This window comes from Heterodontus francisci, chromosome 47 (assembly GCF_036365525.1).
Source record: "Heterodontus francisci isolate sHetFra1 chromosome 47, sHetFra1.hap1, whole genome shotgun sequence".
NCBI lineage: Eukaryota > Metazoa > Chordata > Chondrichthyes > Heterodontiformes > Heterodontidae > Heterodontus > Heterodontus francisci.
Window position 1 is genome coordinate 14,520,021 of NC_090417.1, and position 24,330 is coordinate 14,544,350.

The 24,330-nt window shown below is 46.7% G+C and overlaps 1 protein-coding gene across 2 annotated transcripts in view; it reads left to right on the top strand.

Moving 5' to 3' along the window:
- LOC137357072 (zinc metalloproteinase-disintegrin-like MTP4) overlaps window positions 1–7,624 on the top strand; it is a 65,422-nt gene extending 57,798 nt beyond the window's left edge. The window contains exons 19-24 of one of the 2 annotated variants that reach the window (XM_068023056.1): window positions 752–854; window positions 2,109–2,202; window positions 2,665–2,736; window positions 2,866–2,916; window positions 4,089–4,154; window positions 5,273–7,624. In XM_068023056.1, coding sequence (XP_067879157.1) covers window positions 752–854; window positions 2,109–2,202; window positions 2,665–2,736; window positions 2,866–2,916; window positions 4,089–4,154; window positions 5,273–5,305 — 419 coding nt within the window. In that variant the 3' untranslated portion in view covers window positions 5,306–7,624. The remainder of the gene's footprint in view (window positions 1–751; window positions 855–2,108; window positions 2,203–2,664; window positions 2,737–2,865; window positions 2,917–4,088; window positions 4,155–5,272) is intronic. The other variant, XM_068023057.1, reaches the window with a different exon arrangement.
- The last annotated feature ends 16,706 nt before the right edge of the window (window positions 7,625–24,330 follow it).

The window sequence follows — 24,330 nt, forward strand, 5'->3', positions numbered from 1 at the left end:
TGTTGTTCTGTCATATTTGTGACTGACTACTCCAGCAGCTTTTGAAACATGAGACTGTGTTTGGCCTAGGCAATAAGTGGGCGGGCACAGTGGCGCAGCGGTTAGCACCGCAGCCTCACAGCTCCAGGGACCCGGGTTCGGTTCTGGGTACTGCCTGTGCGGAGTTTGCAAGTTCTCCCTGTGACTGCTTGAGTTTTCGCCGGGTGCTCCGGTTTCCTCCCACAGCCAAAGACTTGCAGGTTGATAGGTAAATTGGCCATTGTAAATTGCCCCTAGTGTAGGTAGGTGGTAGGGAATATGGGATTACTGCAGGGTTAGTATAAATGGGTGGTTGTTGGTCAGCACAGACTCGGTGGGTCGAAGGGCCTGTTTCAGTGCTGTATCTCTAAAAAAATAAATAAATACTCACCCTCCCAAGAGAACACAAGTTGGAGTAAATTTCCCTCTGGTTTGCAGAAATATGAAATCTTCCACACTGAATTTGGTAGAGAGATAGCGACAGTGATGCTGTAGCTCCATTCTTGCGAGTGATTTGGATTGACACTGTCTAAGTTCATCGATCATGGATTTTTTCCAGCCAGCTGACAGAAGAGACATCCTTCCCATTATCTTTGGCTCGATTGAAGCTCAGGTCCCACAGTAACAGCCCAGTGTCGAAGTTTCTGTGCCAACTAATCCCGACAGCTTAAAAGTTAAAATTTCACCCGCCAGTGTCATCATGGTAAATCTCTCTCTATTTTGTTCCCTGCAGCAGTAATTATTGTGGTTTTGGTTGCGGCGTTGCTCATGGTCGCTGTCGGAATAGGAGTCTTCAGGTATAAGAAACGTGCAGTGAAAAACACAGCCACTCCAAGGTAAATGGTATTTGATTGACATTGGCAGGTATACCAGTCAAGGCTTGTGACCTTGCCAAACCTTGAATCAGAGCGAGCTGTGTGTACAACCAGCTTGTCAAGCTTCAGATCTTGGGTCTGAACTCTGGCCCAGGAAGAAGCCAGAATCTGACTTCAAGCCTGACTCCAGAGACTTCAGCGCAAAATCTGAGCTGACGCTCCAGTGGCAGGGCTGAGAGAGTGCTGCACTGTCAGAGGTGCTGTCTTTCACATGAGATGTTTAACTGAGGTCCTGTCTGCCCTCACGGTTGAATGTACAAGTAAGTACCTGCGGCCACTATTCGGAGGAGAGAAAGTGAGTTACCATTTGGCGTCCTGGACCAATATTTAAAGCCACTGTCACTGAAACAGATTATCTGATCATTGTCACATTGCTATCTGTGGGAGCTTGCTGTGCACAAATTGGCTGCTGTATTTCCTACCTTACAATGTGACTACACTTCAAAAAAAGTACTTCATTGTCTGTCGTGTCGTCGAGCACCCTGGGCGCATTCCAGATCTTGTTTAACAGGCCATTGGATTTGTTCTTCATTGGTGCCAACACTGGGAGCCTGCTCCCTCCAGGGAGTTTACCCCTGCCAGTTCCACAGGGACTGTGAATCTGCACTGTCACTCTGCACTGATTGGAAACAGGCAGTATAAACACAATCCGAAACCATCAGACCTCAGGCAAAGCGAGAGCTAACAGGTATACGTTCACGCAGAGATGAAATTATTGCACTGGGTAAATGAGCCCACAGCTCATACAGGTACCCTTCATTCCTCAACAAGCCTCGAGCACTGAAAGTTCCTGGTTGGATCATTGCTGTTTGCATTCTCGAAGAGTGCACACGGATCCTGTATGGTGCCTCTCAAGCATCACAGTTTGACTGGGCAATGAGAACTGTGTTTTGTGTTGGTGTTACACCACTCTATTTCCACATAGATTCCCGGCTTTTCTTCCTTGAAACCTTTCCCAGTGGGGTTGTCTTTGAAATGCAGGAATTCCTATCTTTGTAGTCACTTTGCTCTGAGGGGTTTGTGTTTCTTTCTCAGTGATTTCTTCAGGAAGTCTGATGGGAAACATCGTCTTCAACATCATCCCCATTGTCATGTTGTTTTGTGCGTCAATAATTTTTGCCTTCCAAGTTGGAAAGTCTTGGTTTCAGTACCTGAACTGTGAAGTGGTGTGGTGTTGATGGCTTCTAGCCTGTAACCTCCTGATTGTGCCTTTAGGACTCAACAGGATCAAACGTCGGGACTCTCGAACCCAGCCTTTACTGACAGTGCACCGGGCACTCCGCAAAGGACAGGACCCCACAATCCAAAGGCAAGCCTTGCATTTGCATTCCTCAGTGACCGCGTAGCAGTTATCTTGCTGGATTAGTGAGTTCAAATCCGACCAGGGCAGTTTGAGAATTGGAATTTTGTTTCAAAAAAATAATTAAGTAGATAAATCTAGGAATGAAAAAGCTGGCATCGGCGCAAAAAAAAAGTGACAATGGAGTTGTCGAATTCTCGTTAAAACCCAACTGGTTCACTCACCTCCTTCAGAGGAGGAAGCTTGCTGTTCTTCATGAATCTCGCCTACGTCTGACTGCAGTCCCACAGCAATGTGACTGGCTACCCAATTGTACCCATCCTCCAAGAGGGTGGCTCAGCGCTACCTTCTCTGGAAAACTATGGATGGGACAATAAATGCTGGCCTTGCCAGTGGCACCCACATCCTGAGAATGAATCCCATTTTGCTGATATGGTTCCCACCGTCGCTAATCTTTACATCATCTTTCAGGGTCCAGTGAGGATTGCGCCACCCCCTCCACCATACGTCAAGCCAGCAACAGCACCCTATGCTCCGAGCAAGGTAACTCCTCCATCACAACAACGGGATGTAACTACTGGCTCCTGTCAGTGCCTCGGCATGCATCACCTATGACAAGTCCACACTGAAACACGAACAGGTCCACTGATCCAGTTTTCTTTGTTCTTGCAGGCACCTCCTCCTCAAGTTCCGTCAAGTAAACCACTTTTACCGTCAGGCAAAGTATGTCAACCCTGTTATTGATTTGCACTAAAATAGGCTGATAGGAAGCACCCAAGGTGCAGCTAAGAACTTGCATCATCTGAGCAAAGGGGCAGACAGATGGCAGATTCAGTTTTTTTTCAGACTTTTTCCTTGTTCTTATCCTGCCAGTCACTGGAGGTGTGAGCTGATACCAAGGGCAACGGGACCTTGGTGAATGGCGGGACCAAGACTCTCTCATCTTTATCAAAGAGATTGAAGGACCAAGAAATAAGAAAGAATATTGGAGTTGAATTAGAATGAAATCAGGTACAGAAAGAGAAGTAGAGAGAAAGAGAGGAAAAACAGAGACAGGATATGTTTTGACGTGGGGGTGGGGGGGGAAATCCAAAATGTTTAAAATTTTAAACTTCTCTGGAAACAATTTACCACTTGTCTGAGACTCCACAGTTTCTGGGTCAGAGAGGTTGAGGAACACAAATCTTGTCATAAAAAGGGTACTTAGGCTGTTAAGTACCAGTCCCAACTTAGTGAAGTGAGTTTTCATTGGCTGTAAATGTGCAAATGCATCAATTTGTTGAAACTGACTGGGAGCTTGAGGACGAGCTGGCATTGCCACAAAAATCACAGCAAATGCTGTTAAACTCAGCAGCAAAATCTGGGCCAGCGTCTGGCATCAGTACAAAATGAATGGAGTCGAATTATCCAAGGGGTATGATGTTAGATTTGGGTTGGACTATCCCTGGTTGTGGAGTGAGTGGCTGGGTGGGTGAGTGAGTGAGTGAGTCACGAGTGGGACCATGAATGGGACTGTTGATCACAGTGCAGTCTGCGGAGCTTGGGGTTTAGGCAGACTTGAAACATTCCTAATCTGTGGCCCCTGGGGTGTATAAGAGGAGGCAGGGTACAAAGGGTAGAAAGGGCCGGAGGTGGGTATAAGATGGGCGACTGATCCCATCTCATCAGTTTCACATTGGATGGGTCAGGTTAAAATTAGCCCCCAAGTGTAAAAGTGGGGAAAGATTCCAATTTCCCACCACTAACAACCTGCACCCAAATCAGCAATGATTTACGGGGTTTGCATTAGTGACCGGGTGAAATGAATGGGCCTGCAGACCTGGGCGTGTGCAATATCACTGGGTTTTCCCTTCTTGGTCGATTTGTCTCTCATTCATTCTTTTGCTTTCTTGCAGCCTCCTGGTCTGAGGGCATCCCCACAGGCTCCAGCATTCAAACCCCCACAGCCACCTGCGTCCAAGGTAAAGGCATTGGACTTGATGCAAGTCACAGAGATTCTTCTTGTAAACTCCATTTCTACCTCACCAAATGATTGTGTCACCCGAGGGGTCGCAGTGGTTCAATGGGGTAACGTTCTTGCATCTAAGCGAGAGAAAGTTGTAGGGTCAAGCGCCACTTCAGAGACTTGAGAACAAGAATCCAGGCTGGCACTCGACTGAGGGAGTGCTGCAATGTTGGTGCTGCTGTCTTTGGAAGAAGACACTAAACCAAGCCCGATCTACCCTCGCGGGTGGATGTAAAAGATCTCACAGCTGCTATTGTGAGGAAGAGTAAGGGAGTTCTCCCCTCTAACTTGGACAACAGTGATCCCTCAACCAATGTCTTGGAAACATTGTGTGGTTATTCTGTGGGAGCTTGCTGTGCACCAATTAGTTGCAATCTTTCCCGACATAAGAACAGTGTATCGACTTCAAAGGTGTTTGATTGGCTGGCAAACACCTTTGGAATGTCCTGAGGCCATGCGAGGCCCTGTGAAAATGCAAGTCTGTCTTTCTGTTCATGTCATTTGGCATCTGCCAGTCTCGTGCTTTTTCCCCCTCACCTGAGATGATTGTTTCCAGTCCCACCAGCAATGACAAAGAACATGAGTGTGTGTTCCTCCAAGCTTCACAAAGCCCAGCGTGTTGTTCATCACTGCTCTACCTGGCAGCTGAATCCAAGTCACAAGTCATGCTCCAAGTAGCAGCAGGAGGAGTCCGCCACGCCAACCCATCTCGACCCCTCTGCTGAAGACTGCCAGCAAACTCAGCACACCTCTGGCAGTCGCACTCTTTGACTGGAAAGTGCCACTTATTCTCAGGTTGACAGAGGGAGAGGCAGGGAGGGATCATGACGAAATAAAATAACTTGAAACATGGTGGAGACAAAATCAGGACAGTGAGAAGCCACACAGCAAATATCCTGTGGTCCCATTCACAGTGAGTCGAAGGGTATACTGTGACATGACGGGAATGCCATTGGCAATGAGGTGGGGAGTGACGTTTCAAGAGCTGATGGGACCAAGAGGGCAGATGTGGCAAAGGCACTTTTTTGTGTGAAAGACCATACTGAACATGTTCATTTTAAAAATTTTTTTTAGGTTTTGATGCCTCCGACCAAACCACGAAACTAAAGAATACGGGGCGGTGGGGGGAGAGAATTAACAGCCCAAGTCCTCAAGGATTTATCTTCATTTCAGGCCCATGGACATGCTCAGTGAATTGACATACAAGTACAACATGGACCCTGGCTTTCTGAAGGGTCTCCATTTATTCCATTGAGCTGTAAGTAAAGAGCAGAAGTGCCAGGAATGTTCAGTCGGCCTCTTGAAGAAGCAAGGTGGGAGAGAGCTTGGGACATAATATGCTCTGCTGTTAATCAGGAGAATTGTACATAGGATTTTCTTGAACTTTTCCAGCTTCTTGGCACTGTGGGAATTTGTATTTAAAGGTGCAGGTAGAAAGCCCATTTATTCTTCAATAAAAATAAACCCAAAGCAACTCATTCTTCCAGTTTCCTGCAGTTGTCCACCTGTTGCTTTAAATTAATATACTGTAGATGCTAGCCGACTGAATTCTTTAACAGAGTCATTGTTCATGCCATCTGCCTGTCCTCCTCAGACCCGGCAGACAAGGCATCAGGTTTGATCCTGGGGAGATTTACCAGAGCACTGCAGCATTTTCTTGATGTGCGGGAAGGTGTGCAGAGTGGTCTGGTAGTTATGTAGTGATCTAGAGGTCTGAACTAATCCGGAGAACAGGAGTTCAGATCCCCCTCATGGCAACTGTGATCATTTGAATTCCGTTCAGAATATCTGGGAATAAAACCCAGTAAAAAGTGGCCTCGAAGCTGTTGGTTTGTTGTTTTAAAAAAACCCAACTGACTCACACGTGTCCTTTTAGCAATCTTTACCCGGTCTGGACCGATATGTGGCTGTAGAGCCGTCAACTCTCCACTACTGTCTGAACTGGCCTCGAGACCACCCAAACCATTTTCTCCTTTATTTACTCTGTTTAAAAATTCCCTGCTGTGAAGGGTTTTTTCCCCAGAAGTTTTGAATGAGCTCACCCTCCCTCTGATGACTTCAGCATTACTCTGGCCACTACAGGGGAAGTGTTGAGCCAAATAGAAGGAAGCTGAAATGCTTTTTCAAATCTGTGTCCTACTGTGAGAGGTCATGCAGTATGAATTATCGCTATCATTAGGATGACTAACGGACCAGAACAGTGTGAGGGCTTCTCTTAAAGCACTCTGGTCAGGAGGTTAGAGTAATGCGATGGTGCACTGCTTGATATTCTGACAGATACTACCATCTTTGGGAGGATCTGAGGTGCAGGTTAACAACACAGGCCGTTCGGCCCATCTGCTCCGTGCCAGCGTTTGTGACCCACACGAGCCTCCTCCCACTCTTCTTCAACTCACCCTATTTTTCCTTTCTCCCTCATGTGTTTATGTAGCTTCCCCTGAACGTCATTTATTGTCTTGACCTCAAGTACCCTGTGTGGGCAGCTCTGGGTAAAGAAACTTTGAAGTGATTTATCACCTTAACCCCCTACAGGGGCTAAACCAAATCCGCTCACCTCCCTCAATTAAATTTAAACCAGACAGATTCCCACGGACACTTGTTTTGGGGTCTGAAAAGCTGAACTCGCTTTCCCTCCAAGAAAGAAATCAACAGAGACTATTACCATCTTTCCGATTTTGTTAAATAAGTGATAGGTCATTAAGATCCCAGATATTATACGAGTCTGGGAAACTCTCTTCAATACGTGTCTCCCCATTTAAGTAGAAGCAGAGAGGGGTTCTTGTAGTTGTACACAGAATACTACCTGAGATGATTTACCAACTTATTTATAAATCTATTAAAGAATTGAACATGCAGTACACTTTAACTGGCTCAGCATATCACAACGTGAAAGATGACTAAAAGATGGAAAACACAACCTTAATTCTAAAATAGAATCCAAAAGTTCAACCTTGACAACGTTACAGCTAGATATCTTAGAATATCCATCAAAAATCAAAATAAACTGTTACCTTAAATTCCCGAGTAAGCCTTGTGCTGAATAAGACAAAGCACTCTCGGTTAAGAGTAAAATTCTCTTGTCTCGCAGTCAACCTCCTTTGCCATGGGTTGAGAAGCATTGCTGAGGAATTCAGTGCTTCTAATTTTTCAATTCAAAACTCTCACCTTGCGAATCAATTAGCTCGTCCTCTGCAAATGTGGGTGATAGCTTTCTGTGAATGCTGCTCTCCCTCTTTCATTCTCCAGATATGGTTGTATCATTGACTATTATTCTGAATTATTAAATTGTTGAGAATCGCCTGCTCATGAAGTTGAGCTTTAATCCAGTCAAAACATTTGTAGTGTTTGATCGGAATGCTATGACTTTGGTTTATTGGCTACTTCATTTCATAAATGTGTTTTATTCTTAAAAGCTTTTGAAACAAGCGTATCTGCAGTAACTGTGTTTTTCTATTCGGGTTAACAGGGTTACATGGCATCTGTTTTTTGTACATAATGTGCCATTTTACAATTGATCATTTGTAATGGTTCTTTGGTGCTACCTTGTACCATCTTGTTCAGATAGTCTATATCATTATCAACTAATTCGCATTATAGTTATCACTGTGTACCATGTACAGTATGTCTCAGTCTGTCTCATTTTCTAATTAGTTTATAAATTCCAATATGGCAGAGACATTAGCTGGAATATTTTGTTGGGCAGGAGATAATTGGCCTTGGGCGGGACTTTCACCTCCTTGAGGGAGGAAGTCCCGCCTCATGGCACGGCTGGCCAATCAGGAGGCCGGCAGCTCTTGGTCCCAGCAGCACCACCGGCAGCAGTGGTCACTGCTGGTACTGCACCCAGCCATCACAAGCAAGGTGAAGGACGGCCCCGGAAGTGAGGTATGTTATTAGGGCCCCATGGGGACAATCGGTCGGGGCCCCAGCGAGGTTAGGGGTCGGGGGGAGTGTTGTGCAGTGGCAGCGGTTGGGGCTTCAGGGGTGACCATTCGTGGGGCACAGGGTGCCCGATCAGGAGGGCCCCCCACCCCCCCAACACCAGCCCGCAAGAAGGCCGCCTGGTTTTACCAGGTGGGGTTTTGACCGTCTGGCCGCCAAGGGTAAAATACGCGTGGCGACAGGAGGAGGCCCTTAAGTGCCAGTTAATTGGCCACTTAAGGACCTTGATTGGCCTGGGGTGGGCGGGCGTTTTCTCGCTGCTGCCCCCCACCCGGGTAAAATTGCAGCGGGGATGGGAGGAGGTTTGGAACGGCTCCAACCCTCCCCCTGACTCCCACTCAATTTTACCCCACCCCCTACAACCAGCCCGTTCGTTTGGGGGGGGGGGGCGTAAAATTCTGACCATTAGGATGGATTTTTTAGGGAACTAAAAGGTGTTTTTGTTCCACATTCCAGTGTAGCAGTGATGTTGGGATAGATCTTTTAACGAAAAGAGAATTTTTAACTCTGCTCTTAAAAGGGAATCCAGTGAATCTTGAAAACTGACAATTTATTCAATCTTTAAGTGTATCAAATAAATCTTTATTCCTAAAGTGTAATGTATTAATTATATCTGAATTCTACCTAATTAAGTGTATGTGTTAATTATCTATATTCTTTCCTAATTCTCCCTATTTAGACCTATGTTTCATCACAGTTTCTCCTGAATTATGTGTGACTATCTTTTATTTACGACCCTTTGTTCTGGTTTCTGACACAAGAGCTTTGCTCTGTCCATCCCATGGAAGCTCTTTGCAAACTAACACATCTATCAGGTTACCCGTCAGCCTTTTCTTTCCTGGAGATGTGAGGCCCAGCATCTGAATGTTTGAGTCTTTCTTTGTGCTGCTTCTGGCCTTCAATCAGTCCGCAACAAAGAAGGAGGAGATAAAATCAATTTCAGCAAAATGAAAAAAAAAAGTGGTTCGGTCGTCCCCAAAGTTGCCTTGGTGACCAAGCCAATCCGAACTGATGCAACCCCTCGTGGTCTGTCCAGGAGCTTCAGCACACATACAGCTGCGGAGAAACTTAAGTTCACAGACAGAAACAAACTTCTCTGTTTCCTTCTTTGGTCCACTTCACTTTTTTTTTTACAATTCAGGACAGTGTGCATCATAAAGGAGTGGGTGTGAACTGTGCTGTGATTCCATCCGTACTCGGTACGGTGCAGTGCACGTATCAGAGCTGATGCAATCTGTTGAACTGCAGATGTCTCCTTCAATCTTTCATACTCAAAGTTCAATGACTTATTCACCTCCCTTTCCAATGTGACATTGGTTACATGTGCTGAGTCACTCCAGATTCTGGTCACCCTCTTCATTTGACAGACATTAATCCTCTGTGTGTCACCTGTTTTCAGAGCTCACCAACCCATGCTAACAGTTCACCATTTTGAAAGCATCAACCAGGATTCAGTTGAGGAAGTTCACTGCAATAAGACTCAATTTTTCTACTTTTCTGCCGACGTGTAGCTCCTCATTCCTGGTTTCCTTCTCCTGAATCTTACTTGTCCCCTTTCATGTCTCCAATATCTTTCCTTTCGTCCAATGCCCAGAATTGCACATTTCTCCAAGTACGATCTAACCACTGTCTTAACAAGTTCTATATCACTTCCCTGCTTTCCCTTTCCACGCCCCGGTATATGAATCCCATTTACCTTTTCACACACCCAACCCAACCATCAATCCTTCACTCTTCCAAGCTTCATTACATTTAGAATACAGTCTTTTCATTTTTCGTTTATCTAAGATGTATATCTTCACACACATCTCTCCATTAAACTGCATCTGTCTCCTCTTTGTTAACATATCTTTTCCTCTCCTGTAATCCACTGCCATGCCCCTTCATTTGGTTTGAGGGGCAAAAGAAAGAACCCTTTTTCACATTCATTCTCAGGATGTGGGCATCGCTGGCTCGGCACTTGAGAAGGTGGTGGTGAGCTGCCTTCTTGAACCTCTGCAGTCCATGTGGGGTGTAGGTGCATCCACAGTGCTGTTAGGAAGGGAGTTCCAGGATTGTGACCCAGTGACAGTGAAGGACATGTGTGCAAGTGGGGATGCTGCATGTTGTCCTGGAGGTGATGGTGTTCCCACGCACCAGTTTCCATTCTTCTGGGTGGTGGAAGCTGCAGGTTTGGGAGTAGTTGTTGCAGAAGCTTATCGCTATCACACTGACAGTGGAACAAGTGGATGTTCACCCCAGTGGGTAGGGCACTGATCAGTTTTCAATGTGTTTATTTATAACCTGCATTTAGAAAGCGCCTACTACAACCTGAGCACGTCTTGAAGTGTTTCTCAGCCCATGCAGTACTTTTGAGATGTTGTCGAGGAGTTTTGTCGGTAACCATGGCAGGCCAAATTTGTGCGCAGCAAGATCCCACAAGTGCACAGATAACCGGCTGATCTCTTTCCGTGGTGTTGGCTTTTTGAACCAATGACGTGGTGCGGGGAGCCTCAGGGAATCTCAACAGTCAGTTGAAGACCCTTGGAAATGCTTGGACTGACCCTCTGTCGGTAAGTGCACCGTTGTGAGTTTGGGTTTCACATCAAGTTGGACTTGATTGAACTCAATGACTGTGAGACTTAATAGTAGAACTTAGAGCAAAGGAAACGTCTGCTCAAGAGAAATAGGAATCTCTGGGTTAGCGTTACTGCGAGAAACGCTTTCCAGCAGAGACTTGTGATGGAGTTGAACGAGCACGGAAATGAATGAGAGATACAGGGTATCACATTGATGGAAGGTGCAGAATTTCCTGATCTTTCTCACCAGACCAAGCCCCAGTTCAATTTGGAAGCAGTGTTTTTCGGTGCTGTCCAAACATCAGGACAAAGTGAAGGGAATGATTGTTTAGGGGAGGGGGCAGCATGTTAAGGCGCTACAAGGAGTGCTGGGCAGCTTGACATTTTTCTTCTTTGATTGTCTGTCTTTGCTTCCTGACCCAAGAAAATTTCAACAATGCTCCTGGGAAATGATCAGAAACTTCTGTCTCGTGTCGACTCTTTTTGGAAGCTGGTGTAAGTTTATCCTCTCCCTCCTGAGGCACTCTGCCGCTTTAGAAAGCATCAACTCAGACGTTGTTTTTGAGTTATTGAACATACAAAAGGGGATATGTGAGACTGATATACAGTTAGTAACACTTTGTTGCAAAATAATACGAGATTGTCCTTTTGAGAAATTATGAATTTTATTTTAAATTTTTAAATCTTTAAAATTATGTCAGGGTTTAGCAACTTCGAAGCAGGAGTAGGCCATTCAGCCCATCGAGCCTGCTGCACCATTCATTTTGATCATGGCTGATCATCTACCTTTCGGCCACTTTCCCATGCTATCCCCATATCCCTTGATATCATTCGTCTTCAGAAATCTATTGATTTCTGTCTTGAACATGCTCAATGATTGAGCATCCACAGCCCTCTGGGGTCGACAATTCCACAGATTCACCAACCTCTGAGTGGAGAAATTCCTCCTCACCTCAGTCTGAAATGGCCTGCGTCTTATTCTGAGACTGTGTCCCATTGTTCTCGGCTCACCAGCCAGGGGAAACATCCTAGCCACATCTACCCTGTCACGTCTTTTAAGAATTTTGTAAGTTTCAATGAGATCCCCTCTCAGTCTTTGAAACTCTGGAGAATACAGGCCCAGTTTCCTCAATCTCTCCTCCTAAGACAATCCCCCCCATCCCAGGGATTAGTCTGGTGAACCTCCGGTGCATTCCCTCTATAGCAAGTATATCCTTCCTTAGATGAGGAGACCAAAATTGTATATGATAATCCAGGTGCGGTCTCACCAAGGCTTTATACAATTGTAGCAAGACTTCTATACTCCTGTACTCAAAACCCCTTGCAATGAAGGCCAATATACCATTTGCCTTCCTAATTTCTTGCTGTACCTGCAGGTTAGCTTTCAGTGACTCTTGAACAAGGAATCCTGAGTCCCTTTGAAATTCAACACTTCCCAACCTCGGATAGACTCAGAGAAAAGATTTTTTTCTTGCTGATGAGCCCAGACGAGGGACAATAAATATCAGTCAGTCGCCAATAGATCTCATTGGGATTTCAGGAGAAACTTTTTTTTTTAACCCAGAGAGTGGTGAGACTGTGGAACTCACTATCACAGGGAGTGGTTGAGGTGAACAGAACAAATAAATTTAAGTTTTTAATTAATTCCGTCTGGGTTCCTCCTCCAAGCTTTTGGCTAACTTGAATATCACTGCAGTGACTCAAGTTCAGACCTAGATTCTGCTCAAAGCTATTCTTTTCCAAATACCTCCTGGCTTGGGCTCTGGATTTAAAGAGACAGTCACCAATATAAAGCGAGACACAGCGACTTGTTTTTTTTTCAAGCACACAGTTGAGTAGGATTTGTCTGGTTCTTCTGTCGGGCTGATGTGTATTTGGTTTGATAAAATGAGGAACAGGGGAAGTGCCGAGCGTTCGTTTGAAATGACCTTCAGTGACTGTGTCAAAGGGTGCAACAGAATCCAATAACGTTTGGAGGAATTGAGCCAGAGGCCCTCAACAAATGGGTATATTTATCGAATGTGCTTGGAATAAACTGCCTCGTTTCATACTTGTCTGATAAGAGACAAGAGATAGGGTATTTACAATGGAGGAAAAACTCAGGAGAGGAAGGAGGCTAGAGTCACGGTAACAGCCTCCAGTTGGATGAACTCTCAATACCCTCTCGTCCCAGCTGTACAGTTCTGGGGCTAGAAGTAAAGGGTTTCAGCATGCCCTGAGGTTGTGAAAGGTGCGATACACCTCTCTGCCACCATCCTCCCACCCCACTTCCCTCAATCAGCCAGGAGATGGGCTGCAGCCCACAGAGATAGCGAGAGATACTGTAAACCTCTGTAAACAACTTCAAACCCTGTCAGCAGATTGAAAACCCCCAGAGAAATAGCCAGCTAAGGTTAAAATTCAGCTCTTGCTCACTTTCCATACTGCAGTCTGAGCAAGTCTGTGCTTCCAATGTAACTCGATAGCTGCCACCAATATCACCCCTTCAGGAAAGCATTTCCAGTTTTTCTGCACAGTTCAGCGGAGGCCGTGTGTGTGACTTGTGTTCTTGGAACCTCTCTGCATGAGACATCCTATCAATCAATGGAAGAAAGAATTGTGTTTATGTTGTGCCTCTGACATTGTAAAACATCCGAAAGCCTTTCATAGGAGTGTAACCAGACTAAAATTTGATGTTGAATCTCACCAGGAGATATGAGGACAGGTCAACAACAGCTTTGTGAAAGGGGTCGGTTTTAAGGAGAGTCTTGAAGGACGAGAGAGAGGTAGAGAGACGGAGAGACTTAGGGAGGGAATTCCAGAGCTTAGGGCCCAGGCAGCTGAAGGCACGGCCACCAATGGTGAAGCGTTGGGAATCGGGGATGCGTAAGAGGCCAGAATTGGAGGTGTGCGGGACTGCAGGAAGTTACAGAGATAGAGAGGGGAGAGGGCAGGGAAAGATTTGAATTTAAAAATTGAGATGTGGCTGGACTGGGAGACTAAGGGTTCCTACCTGATTGAGTTACTTTACATCTTGTTTGAAAAGTGTCGGGGAATTAATCTATATAGTGGGAGAGTGTTTAGAGTGAATTATTCTGGAGTTACAGTTCAATTTATTTATTTTTAACCAAACCTGTTCTGGTATCAAACTTGGAAAAAGATCCTTCAATTAAATTTCATTTACTAATGATGATCTTTTCATGGGTGTGTAGTTTGGATGAAGTTCACTTTGGTAAAAGATGATAAAAACTCAGCCCCAACATTCTGATGACTCCCCCTCGATGAGGGAGGTGGGATCAGGATTTAAGACCAACCTCAACAATCACTCAATTTTCCTTTGTCATTGTCTTGAACCTGAGATTGCTTCCTGAGTTACCGGTTTGATTATACCCCTGTTTCAGTGTTCAGAGCTTCCCTGGATTAGTCCCTGTGTTTTCAGCTGAGCTGGATTGAATCCATTATCTGCTTTGCCTGGGGATTCTCATGGTTCAAGCTGACACCTCGTGGACGCAAGATGAACTGTGTGCCAAGAGGCACTTAATTCTCACAAGCAACTTGGAATTATAAAGCGTCTTCAGTAGTAAAACATTGCAAGACGTTTCACAGAGTGTAATCAAACTGAGATTTGACACTGAGCTAAGTAAGGAGATGTTAAGACAGATGACCAAAGCTTAGATCAAAGAGTTAAGTTTTTAAAAGGAGAGAGAGAGGTGGAGAGGTTTAAGAAGGGAGTCCCAGAGCTTAGGGATCAGGCAGCTGAAGGCATGACCAGTGGTGCCGTGATTAACATCAAGAATGCTCGAGGGCAGAATTGGAGGAGTGCAGGTATCTCGGAGGGTTGTCGGGCTGGAGGAGGTTATAGAGATAGCAAGGGGCAAAGCCATGGAAGGATGAGAATTGAACAATTGGGGTGTTGTTGGACCTGGAACTGGTGTAGGTCAGTGAGCAAAGGGGTGCTGGGTGAATGGGACTTGGTGCGAGTTAGGAGAGGAGCAGCAGAGTTTGAGGTGACCGCAGATCCATGGAGAGTGGAAGATGGGAGATTAGCCAGGATAGCGTTCCCTGTGATGTCTGTCATTACCACTTTTATCTTTTCACTGAATGGAGAGTTGAGAAATGGTCTCACTGTTGGACGCTGGTGTTTATACTCCATATGCACCACGTATCACTTGAATTACCTCTTCTCAGCCTGCTCCTGTATTGCTTGATTTGTCCTCGTTGGTTGTTTTTGCAAGTAAACCAGATGGCCAAGTTTTGCACAGCAAGATCCCAGAAACAGACGCAGATAAGGGACCTGATAATCTGTTTTTTTTATTGGTGTTGGTTTAGTGATATTTATTGGCCAGGACACCAGGGAGAACTCCCCTGCTCTTCGTGGAAATATTCTCCGTGGGACCTTTTAGAACCAACGAAGAAAGCAGACAGGACCTCAGTTTAACGTCTCATCGGAAAGACAGCACCTCTGATGGTGCAGCACTCCCTCAGTTCTGCATTGGGGAAATCAGGCAAGATTATGTGCTCAAGTCTCTGGAGGGGATTTTCAACCCCTGACCCGCTCGCCAAGAGGCGAGAGTGCAATCCACTCGCTTAAAGCTGTACGATGTCCTGAACTGCACAAGTGAAAGGGGTTAGAATGGCTTTGTATCCTGGGAATGGATGGGAAAAAACTGGCAAGGTGTTTGGAGTGGTGTGTGATATGTAACAGTGATCTCAATTAGAGAGAACAAACAGCTCAAACTAGACAAGGGACAGGAGGACTGAGTGTGAGAGAGCAGTGATTGAAGTTGAAGGAGTTTGGATTATTACCATGATGTTCAGTCTCAGAGCCTGTGATAAGTTTATCCTTGCCTGTGAACTGGTGTCAGGACTTGGATTTCACCCTGGCATCAGGCTGACTTATACCACGAGTTAAGAAACAAAGGATTTGAAATCTCCCACTGTGCAGAGGAGTGTTGTGAAGCAAGTAAAATCTGACTTCACGTTGCAAAGTTCAACATCAGCTTGAGACATAGGCTGAATGCTGCAATACAGTCGATATATTGTCAAAATATTGAGAGGAACAGCTACGTGAAAAGTACATTCGAAACAGAAGGAGGTCATTCGGCCCCTCCAGCCTCTTCTGACATTCAATTCGAGCGTGGCCGGTTTGTATCTTCACTCTATTTTATGCTCCTATGCCTCATAATCCTACCCAATAAAAAATGTATTGAACTGAATCTTGAAAGCTCCAAGTGTCCTCTGGCATACGCAGCCTTTGGCTGGAGACTCTTCCACAATTAAAAATGCTCTCTGAGATTTCTCCTGAACACCCCGGCTCGAATGTTCTCCAACTCCAGGCTCTGTTTTTCACTGGAACCAACTCCATTCTGATGCTTTCCTTTCACTGTTTCCACCTGTTCACTCCCAACCTCGCTCGGCCCATCAACACACTCTGTCCATCTCCTCTGAATCATTTCATAATTTCGACACCCCCTATCGTCTCAGGATAAGGTCATTTCATCCATTCAACTGTCTCCTGTTTTCCTGCGTTTGTGTGTGTCTCTGTGTGTATCTTTTTAAGTGTGTGCATGTGTGTCTGTGTCTGTCTGTGTCTCTCTTTGTACGTGTCTGTCAGTGTGTGTGAGAGCATGTCTACTCAGGGTTCATTCCACTTCAGCGAATGACTGAAAATGTTTTGGTTTCCGTCTGTTTTTAACAACACTACTCTCAAAGTATTGAGTACTTTGATCCTTTGAGTGGGATTATCAATAACAGCAGGATGTTACCACAAGATCAAATGGTTCCCAAATTCTCCTGAGGATTAAATAATGCAAATGGAATTCCACTGACAGCAGTGATTAAACCACCCTCAGGAAGACCACCTTCCTGCCATTATTGGAAAGCTGTCATCCTATCAGTAATACCATTTCCCTCCCTGATTCCAGACGACTTCTCAGAATGGTTCAAACCAATTGGTGCCCTTGTGCGGGGGGATCTCAATTAGCTGAGTTGGGCTTTTAGAGATGGTGGGATGTTCGATCCTACCCACGAGGTTCGATTGAGAAAGCCATGTCCTTTTGGTGTCGTTTTATCTCATTCATTCGGGGAATATGGGCGTCGCTGGCTCGGCCAGCATTTATTGCCTGTCCCTAATTGCCCTTGAGAAGGTGTTTGAGTTGCCTTCTTGAACCGCTGCAGTCTTTGGGGTGCAGGTACACCCACAATGGTATTTAACAGGGAGTTCCAGCATTTTGACCCAGTGAAGGAATGGTGATATAGTTCCAAGTCAGGATGGTGTGTGACTTGGAGAGGAACTTGCAGGTGGTGGTGTTCCCACGCGTCTGTTGCCCTTGTCCTTCTATGTGGCAGAGGTCGCAGTCTGGGAGACACTGCTGAGTGGGGCTCTTGCCAGCTCCGCAGTCTGAACGGTGAGGGTGCAGGAGCTGAGAAAGTGAGTTCAGTGGATGTATGAGGAGATGGTTTTTGGGCCTGGCTGACAACATAAAAACAAGTGACCAGCCAGACTTGAGACGCAAATCCCCGGAATGTGACTCCATAACAATATGAAGGACTTTGAGAGGCTCATACAACAGGAGGCCCCTAACTCAACCATTAGTATCCCTCCAAACTGAACCCCAATGTTGAGGAAGTGAGGATGTCCACTTGCCTGTACAAAGCAGACTGAAGCAAAGAACTTGTGTAGAGATAGGGCCTTTCACAACCTCAGGACATTGCAAAGTGCTTCATAACCAATGATGTACCTTTGAAGTGTAGTCACTGTTGTCATGCAGGGAATGTAGCAGTTAGTGGATAATCTGTTTTAGTGATGTTGATCGAGGGATAAATATTGTCCAGGACACTGGGGAGAACTCCCTTGCTCTTCTTCCATGTGTAGCTGTGCGATCTTTTACATCCACCTCAGAAAGCAAACGGGACCTCGCTTTAACGTCTCATTGGAAATACAGCACCTCTGACAGTGCAGCACTCCCTCAGTACTGCACTGGCAGTGGCAGTCTAGAAGATGTGTTGAAATCTCTGGAATGGGGATCAAACCAACAATCTTCAGACTCAGTTGCAAGAGTGTTAGTCACTGAGACACAGTAAAGAGAGACCCTTGCACAGCAAAAGCTGCAATAATCTTACACACACTCCATCCAGCAGGCATTGGTCAATGGGAGGTGACAATGAGCAGTAAGTGATGAATTGCGTCTGACTGATGTGTCCAGGAGAGGGTGATGTTGCCCTGGTGATTGTTAACTTGGCATCTGCTTTCTGACTGTTCCAGCAAATGGACTGAAAATGAGGATTTTTTTTGTTGTAAATGACAGAAACGTGCAGCAATCTGCAGGAGCAACGTGTTGACCCACTGATCTCTCAGTGCAAGCAGCAAAGTCACTGCAGTATAATTCCCTCACTAACATCTCTCTGCAGAAACAGGGCTCCAGTGTGTCTGTGTGGGAACATTAAAGGGTAATCTCATTGAGGTGTCTAAGATCATTGACGGGGCAGATAGAGAGAAATTAGGGCTGGGATTTTCTGGCACCCGCCTGAGGCGGGATCGGAGGCGGGGGAACCACTTTACCCGCCCCTGCCCTGGGAATCCCCTGGACTGCACAACCACCCCCAGCCACACCTCCCCGGGGCATCGACAGACTGGCCCCTGCGAGCCCGCCTCACTTACCTGAGCCCCGGAGTTCCAGTGCTGGGCCTGGGTCCGAAGCCTCTGCAGTATCGGCAGTGGCCACCGCTAATGGTGCTGATACTGCTGAACTGCCGTCCCTCTGACTGGCCAGCAGCTCTTGGAGGCGGGATCTGCGTCTTCAAAGGGATGGGGGAATCCCAGGGGGGAGAACTTTGGCAGCAAATTTATTTTATTTATTTATTGATACAGCACTGAAACAGGCCCTTCGGCCCACCGAGTCTGTCCTGACCAAGAACCACCCATTTATACTAACCCTACAGTAATCCCATGTTCCCTACCACCTGCCTACACTAGGGGCAATTTACAGTGGCCAATTTACTGATCACCTGCAAGTCTTTGGCTGTGGGAGGAAACCGGAGCACCCGGGGAAAACCCACGCGGTCACAGGGAGAACTTGCAAACTCCGCACAGGCAGCACCCAGAACTGAACCCGGGTCCCTGGAGCTGTGAGGCTCAACAGAGGATTGCTCCAGAGGGAGGAGGCACGAAAGGGCCGATGTGGGGGTTCTCCCACCTTTTTGGCCTGGCTTCAGGGGCCCCACATCCAGCACCAAGTCCAGCTCCTCGTCACACAGTGAAGGCGAGTGGGAATCTGGAACATTCTCCCCCAGAAAGCTGCTGAGACTGGGGCTCAGTTGAGGCATTCAGAACTGAGATCAGACTTCTGTTATGCGTGGGTATTCAGGGTTTCAGAACCAAGGCTGGTCAGTGGAGTTAGGATACAGCTTGGCCAGGATCAATTATAAAGGCAGAACAGACTCGAGGGGCTGAATGGCCTCTTTCTGTTCCTAAATGCCCTGGGACTGGAGTTACACTTCTCCCTCCAACAGTGCCTAAACTATTTTTTTTATTTTTTTATTCATTCATGGGATGTGGGCGACGTTGGCCAGGCCAGCATTTATTGTCCATCCCTAATTGCCATTGAGAAGGTGTTCATGAGCTTCCTACTTGAACTGCTGCAGTCCTTGGGGTGCAGGTACACCCACAATGGTATTTAACAGGGAGTTCCAGCATTTTGACCCAGCGACAGTGAAGGAACGGCGATATAGGATGGTGTGTGACTTGGAGGGGAACTTGCAGGTGGTGGTGTTCCCATGTATTTGCTGCCCTTGTCCTTCTAGTTGGTAGAGGTCGCGGGTTTGGAAGGTGCTGTCGAAGGAGCCTTAGTGAGTTGCTGTAGTGCATCTTGTAGATGGTACACACTGCTGCCACTGTGCGTCGGTGGTGGAGGGAGTGAATGTTTGTAGATGGGGTGCCAATCAAGCGGACTGCTTTGTCCTGGATGGTGTCGAGCTTCTTGAGTGTTGTTGGAGCTGCACCCATCCAGGCAAGTGGAGAGTATTCCATCACACTCCTGACTTGTGCCTTGTAGATGGTGGACAGGCTTTGGGGAGTCAGGAGGTGAGTTACTCACTGCAGGATTCCTAGCCTCTGACCTGCTCTTGTAGCCACGGTATTTATATGGCTACTCCAGTTCAGTTTCTGGTCAATGGTAGCCCCTAGGATGTTGATAGTGGGGGATTCAGCGATGGTAATGCTGTTGAATGTCAAGGGGAGATGGTTAGATGCTCTCTTGTTGGAGATGGTCATTGTCTGGCATTTGTGTGGCGCAAATGTTACTTGCCACTTCTCAGCCCAAGCCAGGGTATTGTCCAGGTCTTGCTGCATTTCTACATGGAATGCAGCAAAAACACTCACAGTCACCGAACTCTGCACAAAATACAGCATTGCTAACATACAGGCTTTGACAATTCACTGTGATGTAACTTGCCACTCCTAACACTTCATTCAGCCCAAGTCTGAGCCACACAAACTGTCCTTACAGCTACACCAAGGTCATTAAATCACTGACCTGGCAACAGAGTCGAAACTTAGATTGACAATGCCAAGAGGGTGAGGGTCAGGACAGTTTCCGACAGGATGACCAGATAAACATCATCTTGCAACTCGACCCTGAGCATTCATCTGCTGAAATCTGACAGGCAAACAGTTCCGAGCAGATCTGATGGCTTCTCTCCACTAGCACTGTGATAAATAACAGCTTCTTCCCTCGTCCACTGATGGTGCATTCAGGAATGAGTATCACTCGGAACGGAGCAACCCAACTCCAAACTCCCAGCCCGAGTTCGCAGATCCTCCCCCTCCAAACATAGCTCAACTTTACCCCCAGCAATTGCCCCTCTCCTCCTCTCTCTCTCTCTCCTCCACAGCCCCAATATTTTTCATACTGAATAAACAGGAGTGTTGAAAGAAAAGAATACAAAGTGTGCGGATTGAATGATTTTCTGCCAGCAGTTCCCCTGGCGATTGATTGTGAATTCCTGGAGACTGTAAGTCAGTTCCTGGAATGCATTCCCCTGTGAGTCCAGACAGCCACTTTTCAGACAAGTTGGGGATCGCGTTGTGGCTGGGAAGCTCTGAAATGGTAGCAGGATTCTCGCAATCCATTTGAGAATTATTCAGCCTGCACTTCTTCATCACACCATTCAGTGAGCTGTGAGTCATTGAAAGATTCCAAGTGCTGAATGTTTTTGCAATTGGGATAATTTGAAATGTTTCTGCTGCTTTCCTCACCCACTGATGGTGCATTAAGGAGTGACTTTGACGAGGGAAGATGACGAGGAAAGCATGTGCTTTCAGTTCAGAGAAAGCAGACTGCAGTCTATGTTCTGACATGACAGCAAGGGAGGCAGACAGCCAGACAGACCGACCTGGCACGGCTGCGAGAAGGTCCTTTCTAAGCGAGCAGATCCTGCAGATGAGTCAGATTGATAAAGGGAATGGTTTGTTGTCTTGTCAAATCGGCTAAGTGATACAGGAAGTCACTGTGACACTTTGCAGGAAGTTTGCAGTGAACAGCAGACTTCCAATCTTGCAAGTCTTGCGGGTGTTTTGCATGTATTTGTGCTGAAGATTTATAAAGCACTGCCCTGCCAATGGGTCCACTGTGTGTCACTCGACAAATTTCCCACCCATTACGCCAGGAAGCCCCACCCCAGGTTAAGCTTGACCCCATTGTCTTTGTGCTTCTGAGTCACAGTTCAGACACAACTGAAGCTTTCAATTGACTTGTCGGACGGAGAGAGTGAAAGCAATGAGGGAAAGCTTCACACTTAGCGTTGTTCTCTAATGTCGTATTCTGGAAAGCATGTATGTGTCTCCGTGCGGGTGAGTGTGTGGTTGTTACTGAGGTTCAGCTGTGAATGTTCTTCCATGTCTGTCCCAATCACACCTTCTGGCCAGACCTGCACACACACAACATCCAGTCTGGCAAGACCCTGGAGGATTATCGAGAATTTACAGCAGAGAAACAGGTCCAACAGTGTGTGCTAGACTTTGTACTTCACCCTTTTGGGTGAATGGCAAAGATCCCACAACGCTGCCTCAGTACTGGCACTGGGAGTGCCAGCCTGGATTAATGGGGGGCAGGTTTGTTGCTTGGGTTTGAACTGAACAGGACCAAGCCTGTCGCGAATTGATTGCAAGGTGTCCTCAATTGCCCTCCAAGCAGATGAAATTCAGCTAAGCCTCTGGGAGGTGGTGTCTGATTTTTTTTTTGTTTGCTTGCTGATCCATTCTGATGAAGCTGCAGTGCGATGCTGTCAGCTGCCTGCTTTTCCTGCCTTCCCTGATGCCTGGCTTTGTATTGATGAAATGCAGCCACTGCTGTCAGGCAGAGGCAGAGGTTGAATGGGCTGATGTTCACTGCACAAGATGCTGTGGGTTTGACCTGAATATTTGTCCATCCACAGCAAATACAGTATTCATGATAACAACACGAAAAAGCAGACCCAAGATCATCGCAGCATCCAACATGAAAATCATGAAAAATATTCTCATGGATAACTTCCTCAGGCTGTTGGAAAACGATGCAGGAAGTTTCCTTAAGTTAGAAATCGAGTGTAAACTCACCCCTAAAACCTGAATTTCAGCTCAATCTTCAGAGATGTCCCTTCCTTGAACTTGAAGCAAAAATCGAGGCTGACAGTTCAGTGCAGTACTGAGAGAGTGCTGCACTGTCAGACGTGCCGTCTTTCCGATGGGATGTTGAACAAATCGAGGTCCCCCCTGCCATTTCAGGTAGAAATGAAAGACCCCATGGCCCCTTCAAGGCAGAGCAGGGGAGTGATCCCCGGTGTCCTGACCAATCTCAATCCACATCACAGAAACACATTATCTGCCCATTCTCACATTGCCGTTTGTGGGAGCTTGCTGTACACAAATTGGCTGCTGCGTTTCCTATGTTGCAACAGTGACTGCATGTTGAATGGAGCTGATTGGCTGGAAAGTGCATTGGGACATGCCGAGATGGCTCAAGCTGCTATAGAAATGCAAATGTTTTTTTCTTAAATTTTGAAATGTTTGGTGTTTGATGTTGGATTTTACACAATGGATTGAACACTTTGCAACTCAGCTCAGGCAGGAGAGACAACCAGAGGTTATGGGCTGGATTTTAGCAGAGCCCTTTGGAGATGGCCTGGGGGGGAGGGGGGATGGGTGGAGGCCTGGGAAGATGGTGACGGAAGGTATGGGGAGGGAAGCCCGACATGTTCCCTCTGCCGTAAGATGTTATCCAAGGTGGGAAGGGTTGCGGCCCAGCTACCTTCTACCCAGTGCTGGCCGGCCAATTAATGTCATAAATGGCCGATCAATGGCCATTTTCCCAGGATGGTGGGATTTTCCAGTGTTGGAACGGCCTCTCCCTGGCTCAAGGGGCCCTTCCAGCAGCTTCCCAGGGAGGGTGGGTGTGGTTTTCTTTGCCGGAGTCTCCAAGTTCCCTGGAGGGCACCCCTCACCCTCCCTCCAGCCCCTCAGAAGCACTGATACCACTGCTGCAGGGTTCAATCCTCTGATAGTCAGGGACTGCCTGACCTCAGCCCATTCACAAAACTTCTCTCCAGCCCTTCAAAGGAGCCTCTGCTTCTCCCTGCAGCCTCAGCAGTGACCGCCCCTGAGTGACACCGCCGAGGCTGTCAAGCCGTCAGCCCTCTGATTGGGCCGGCAGCTCGCAGAGGCAGTCTGCATCCTCAACCGGGCAGCAGTCCCAGCGGCACCTCTTCATTGGCTGCTGCCGTTGAAATCCCCTCCGCGGTGCTGCTGTTGGCGCGTGACCGTGAGTTGGAGGGAATGGAGAGATAGTGTGAAATGGTGCAATTGCTGAGGAGACCTGAGATACTGGAGATATTTTCCAATCTTCCACAGAATTTTGGTACGAGAGGAGGTAGCCATGGGGCAGGAGCAGGTCTGACCAATGTCTCTGGTCTGCAGCCACCGACTGCCTCACCACCCCTGCCCACTTGCACTACAGCTGCATTGATGTCACTGTAGGATCTAAAACCCATCCCCACCTTCCCTCTCCTGCTACTCTTCATTAGCTATATCTTTGGTGTGTGACATCAGTGTGCTTGTTTGATTGCTAGCCTTCCCTCGAGATGCAGGTATACTGTGTTCCCATTCTCCTGAGGCTGCAGCCTGTTTATCTGACATGGCTAATACAATCAGACTGTAAATGAGCTCAGACTGGATACAGGATTTCACTGGATGCTGCAGTCTGATCAGATTAGCAATGCTAATGGAAGGAGATTCGGTGACCTTGAGCTGCAGACTTCAGATTCCTTCTGTGCTATTGTTGTGGGGACATGGGGTGCAAAAGAGAGAGCAGAGTGACAAGAGAAGATGGAGTGAAACTTCAGGCGATACAGCTTGACGTAATTGCCATCAAATTCGAATGGTAATTCTTTGTCTTGGCTTTGTGCTTTTTAATTGAGTCAATAAGGGCACACTGGGATACCCCAGCATCTCAAACAAAACTTCCCTCTGTTAGAGGGGTCCAACAGAATGAAAGAACTGAACTGTCAGAACAAAACAAAGAGAACTCACAAACTGTGCCCAGAAAATTAATCTTTACTTCCTGAAAACCTCAAGTAAGAAAGAGTGACTTGCATTTGTAAAGCACCTCAGGATGTCCCAAA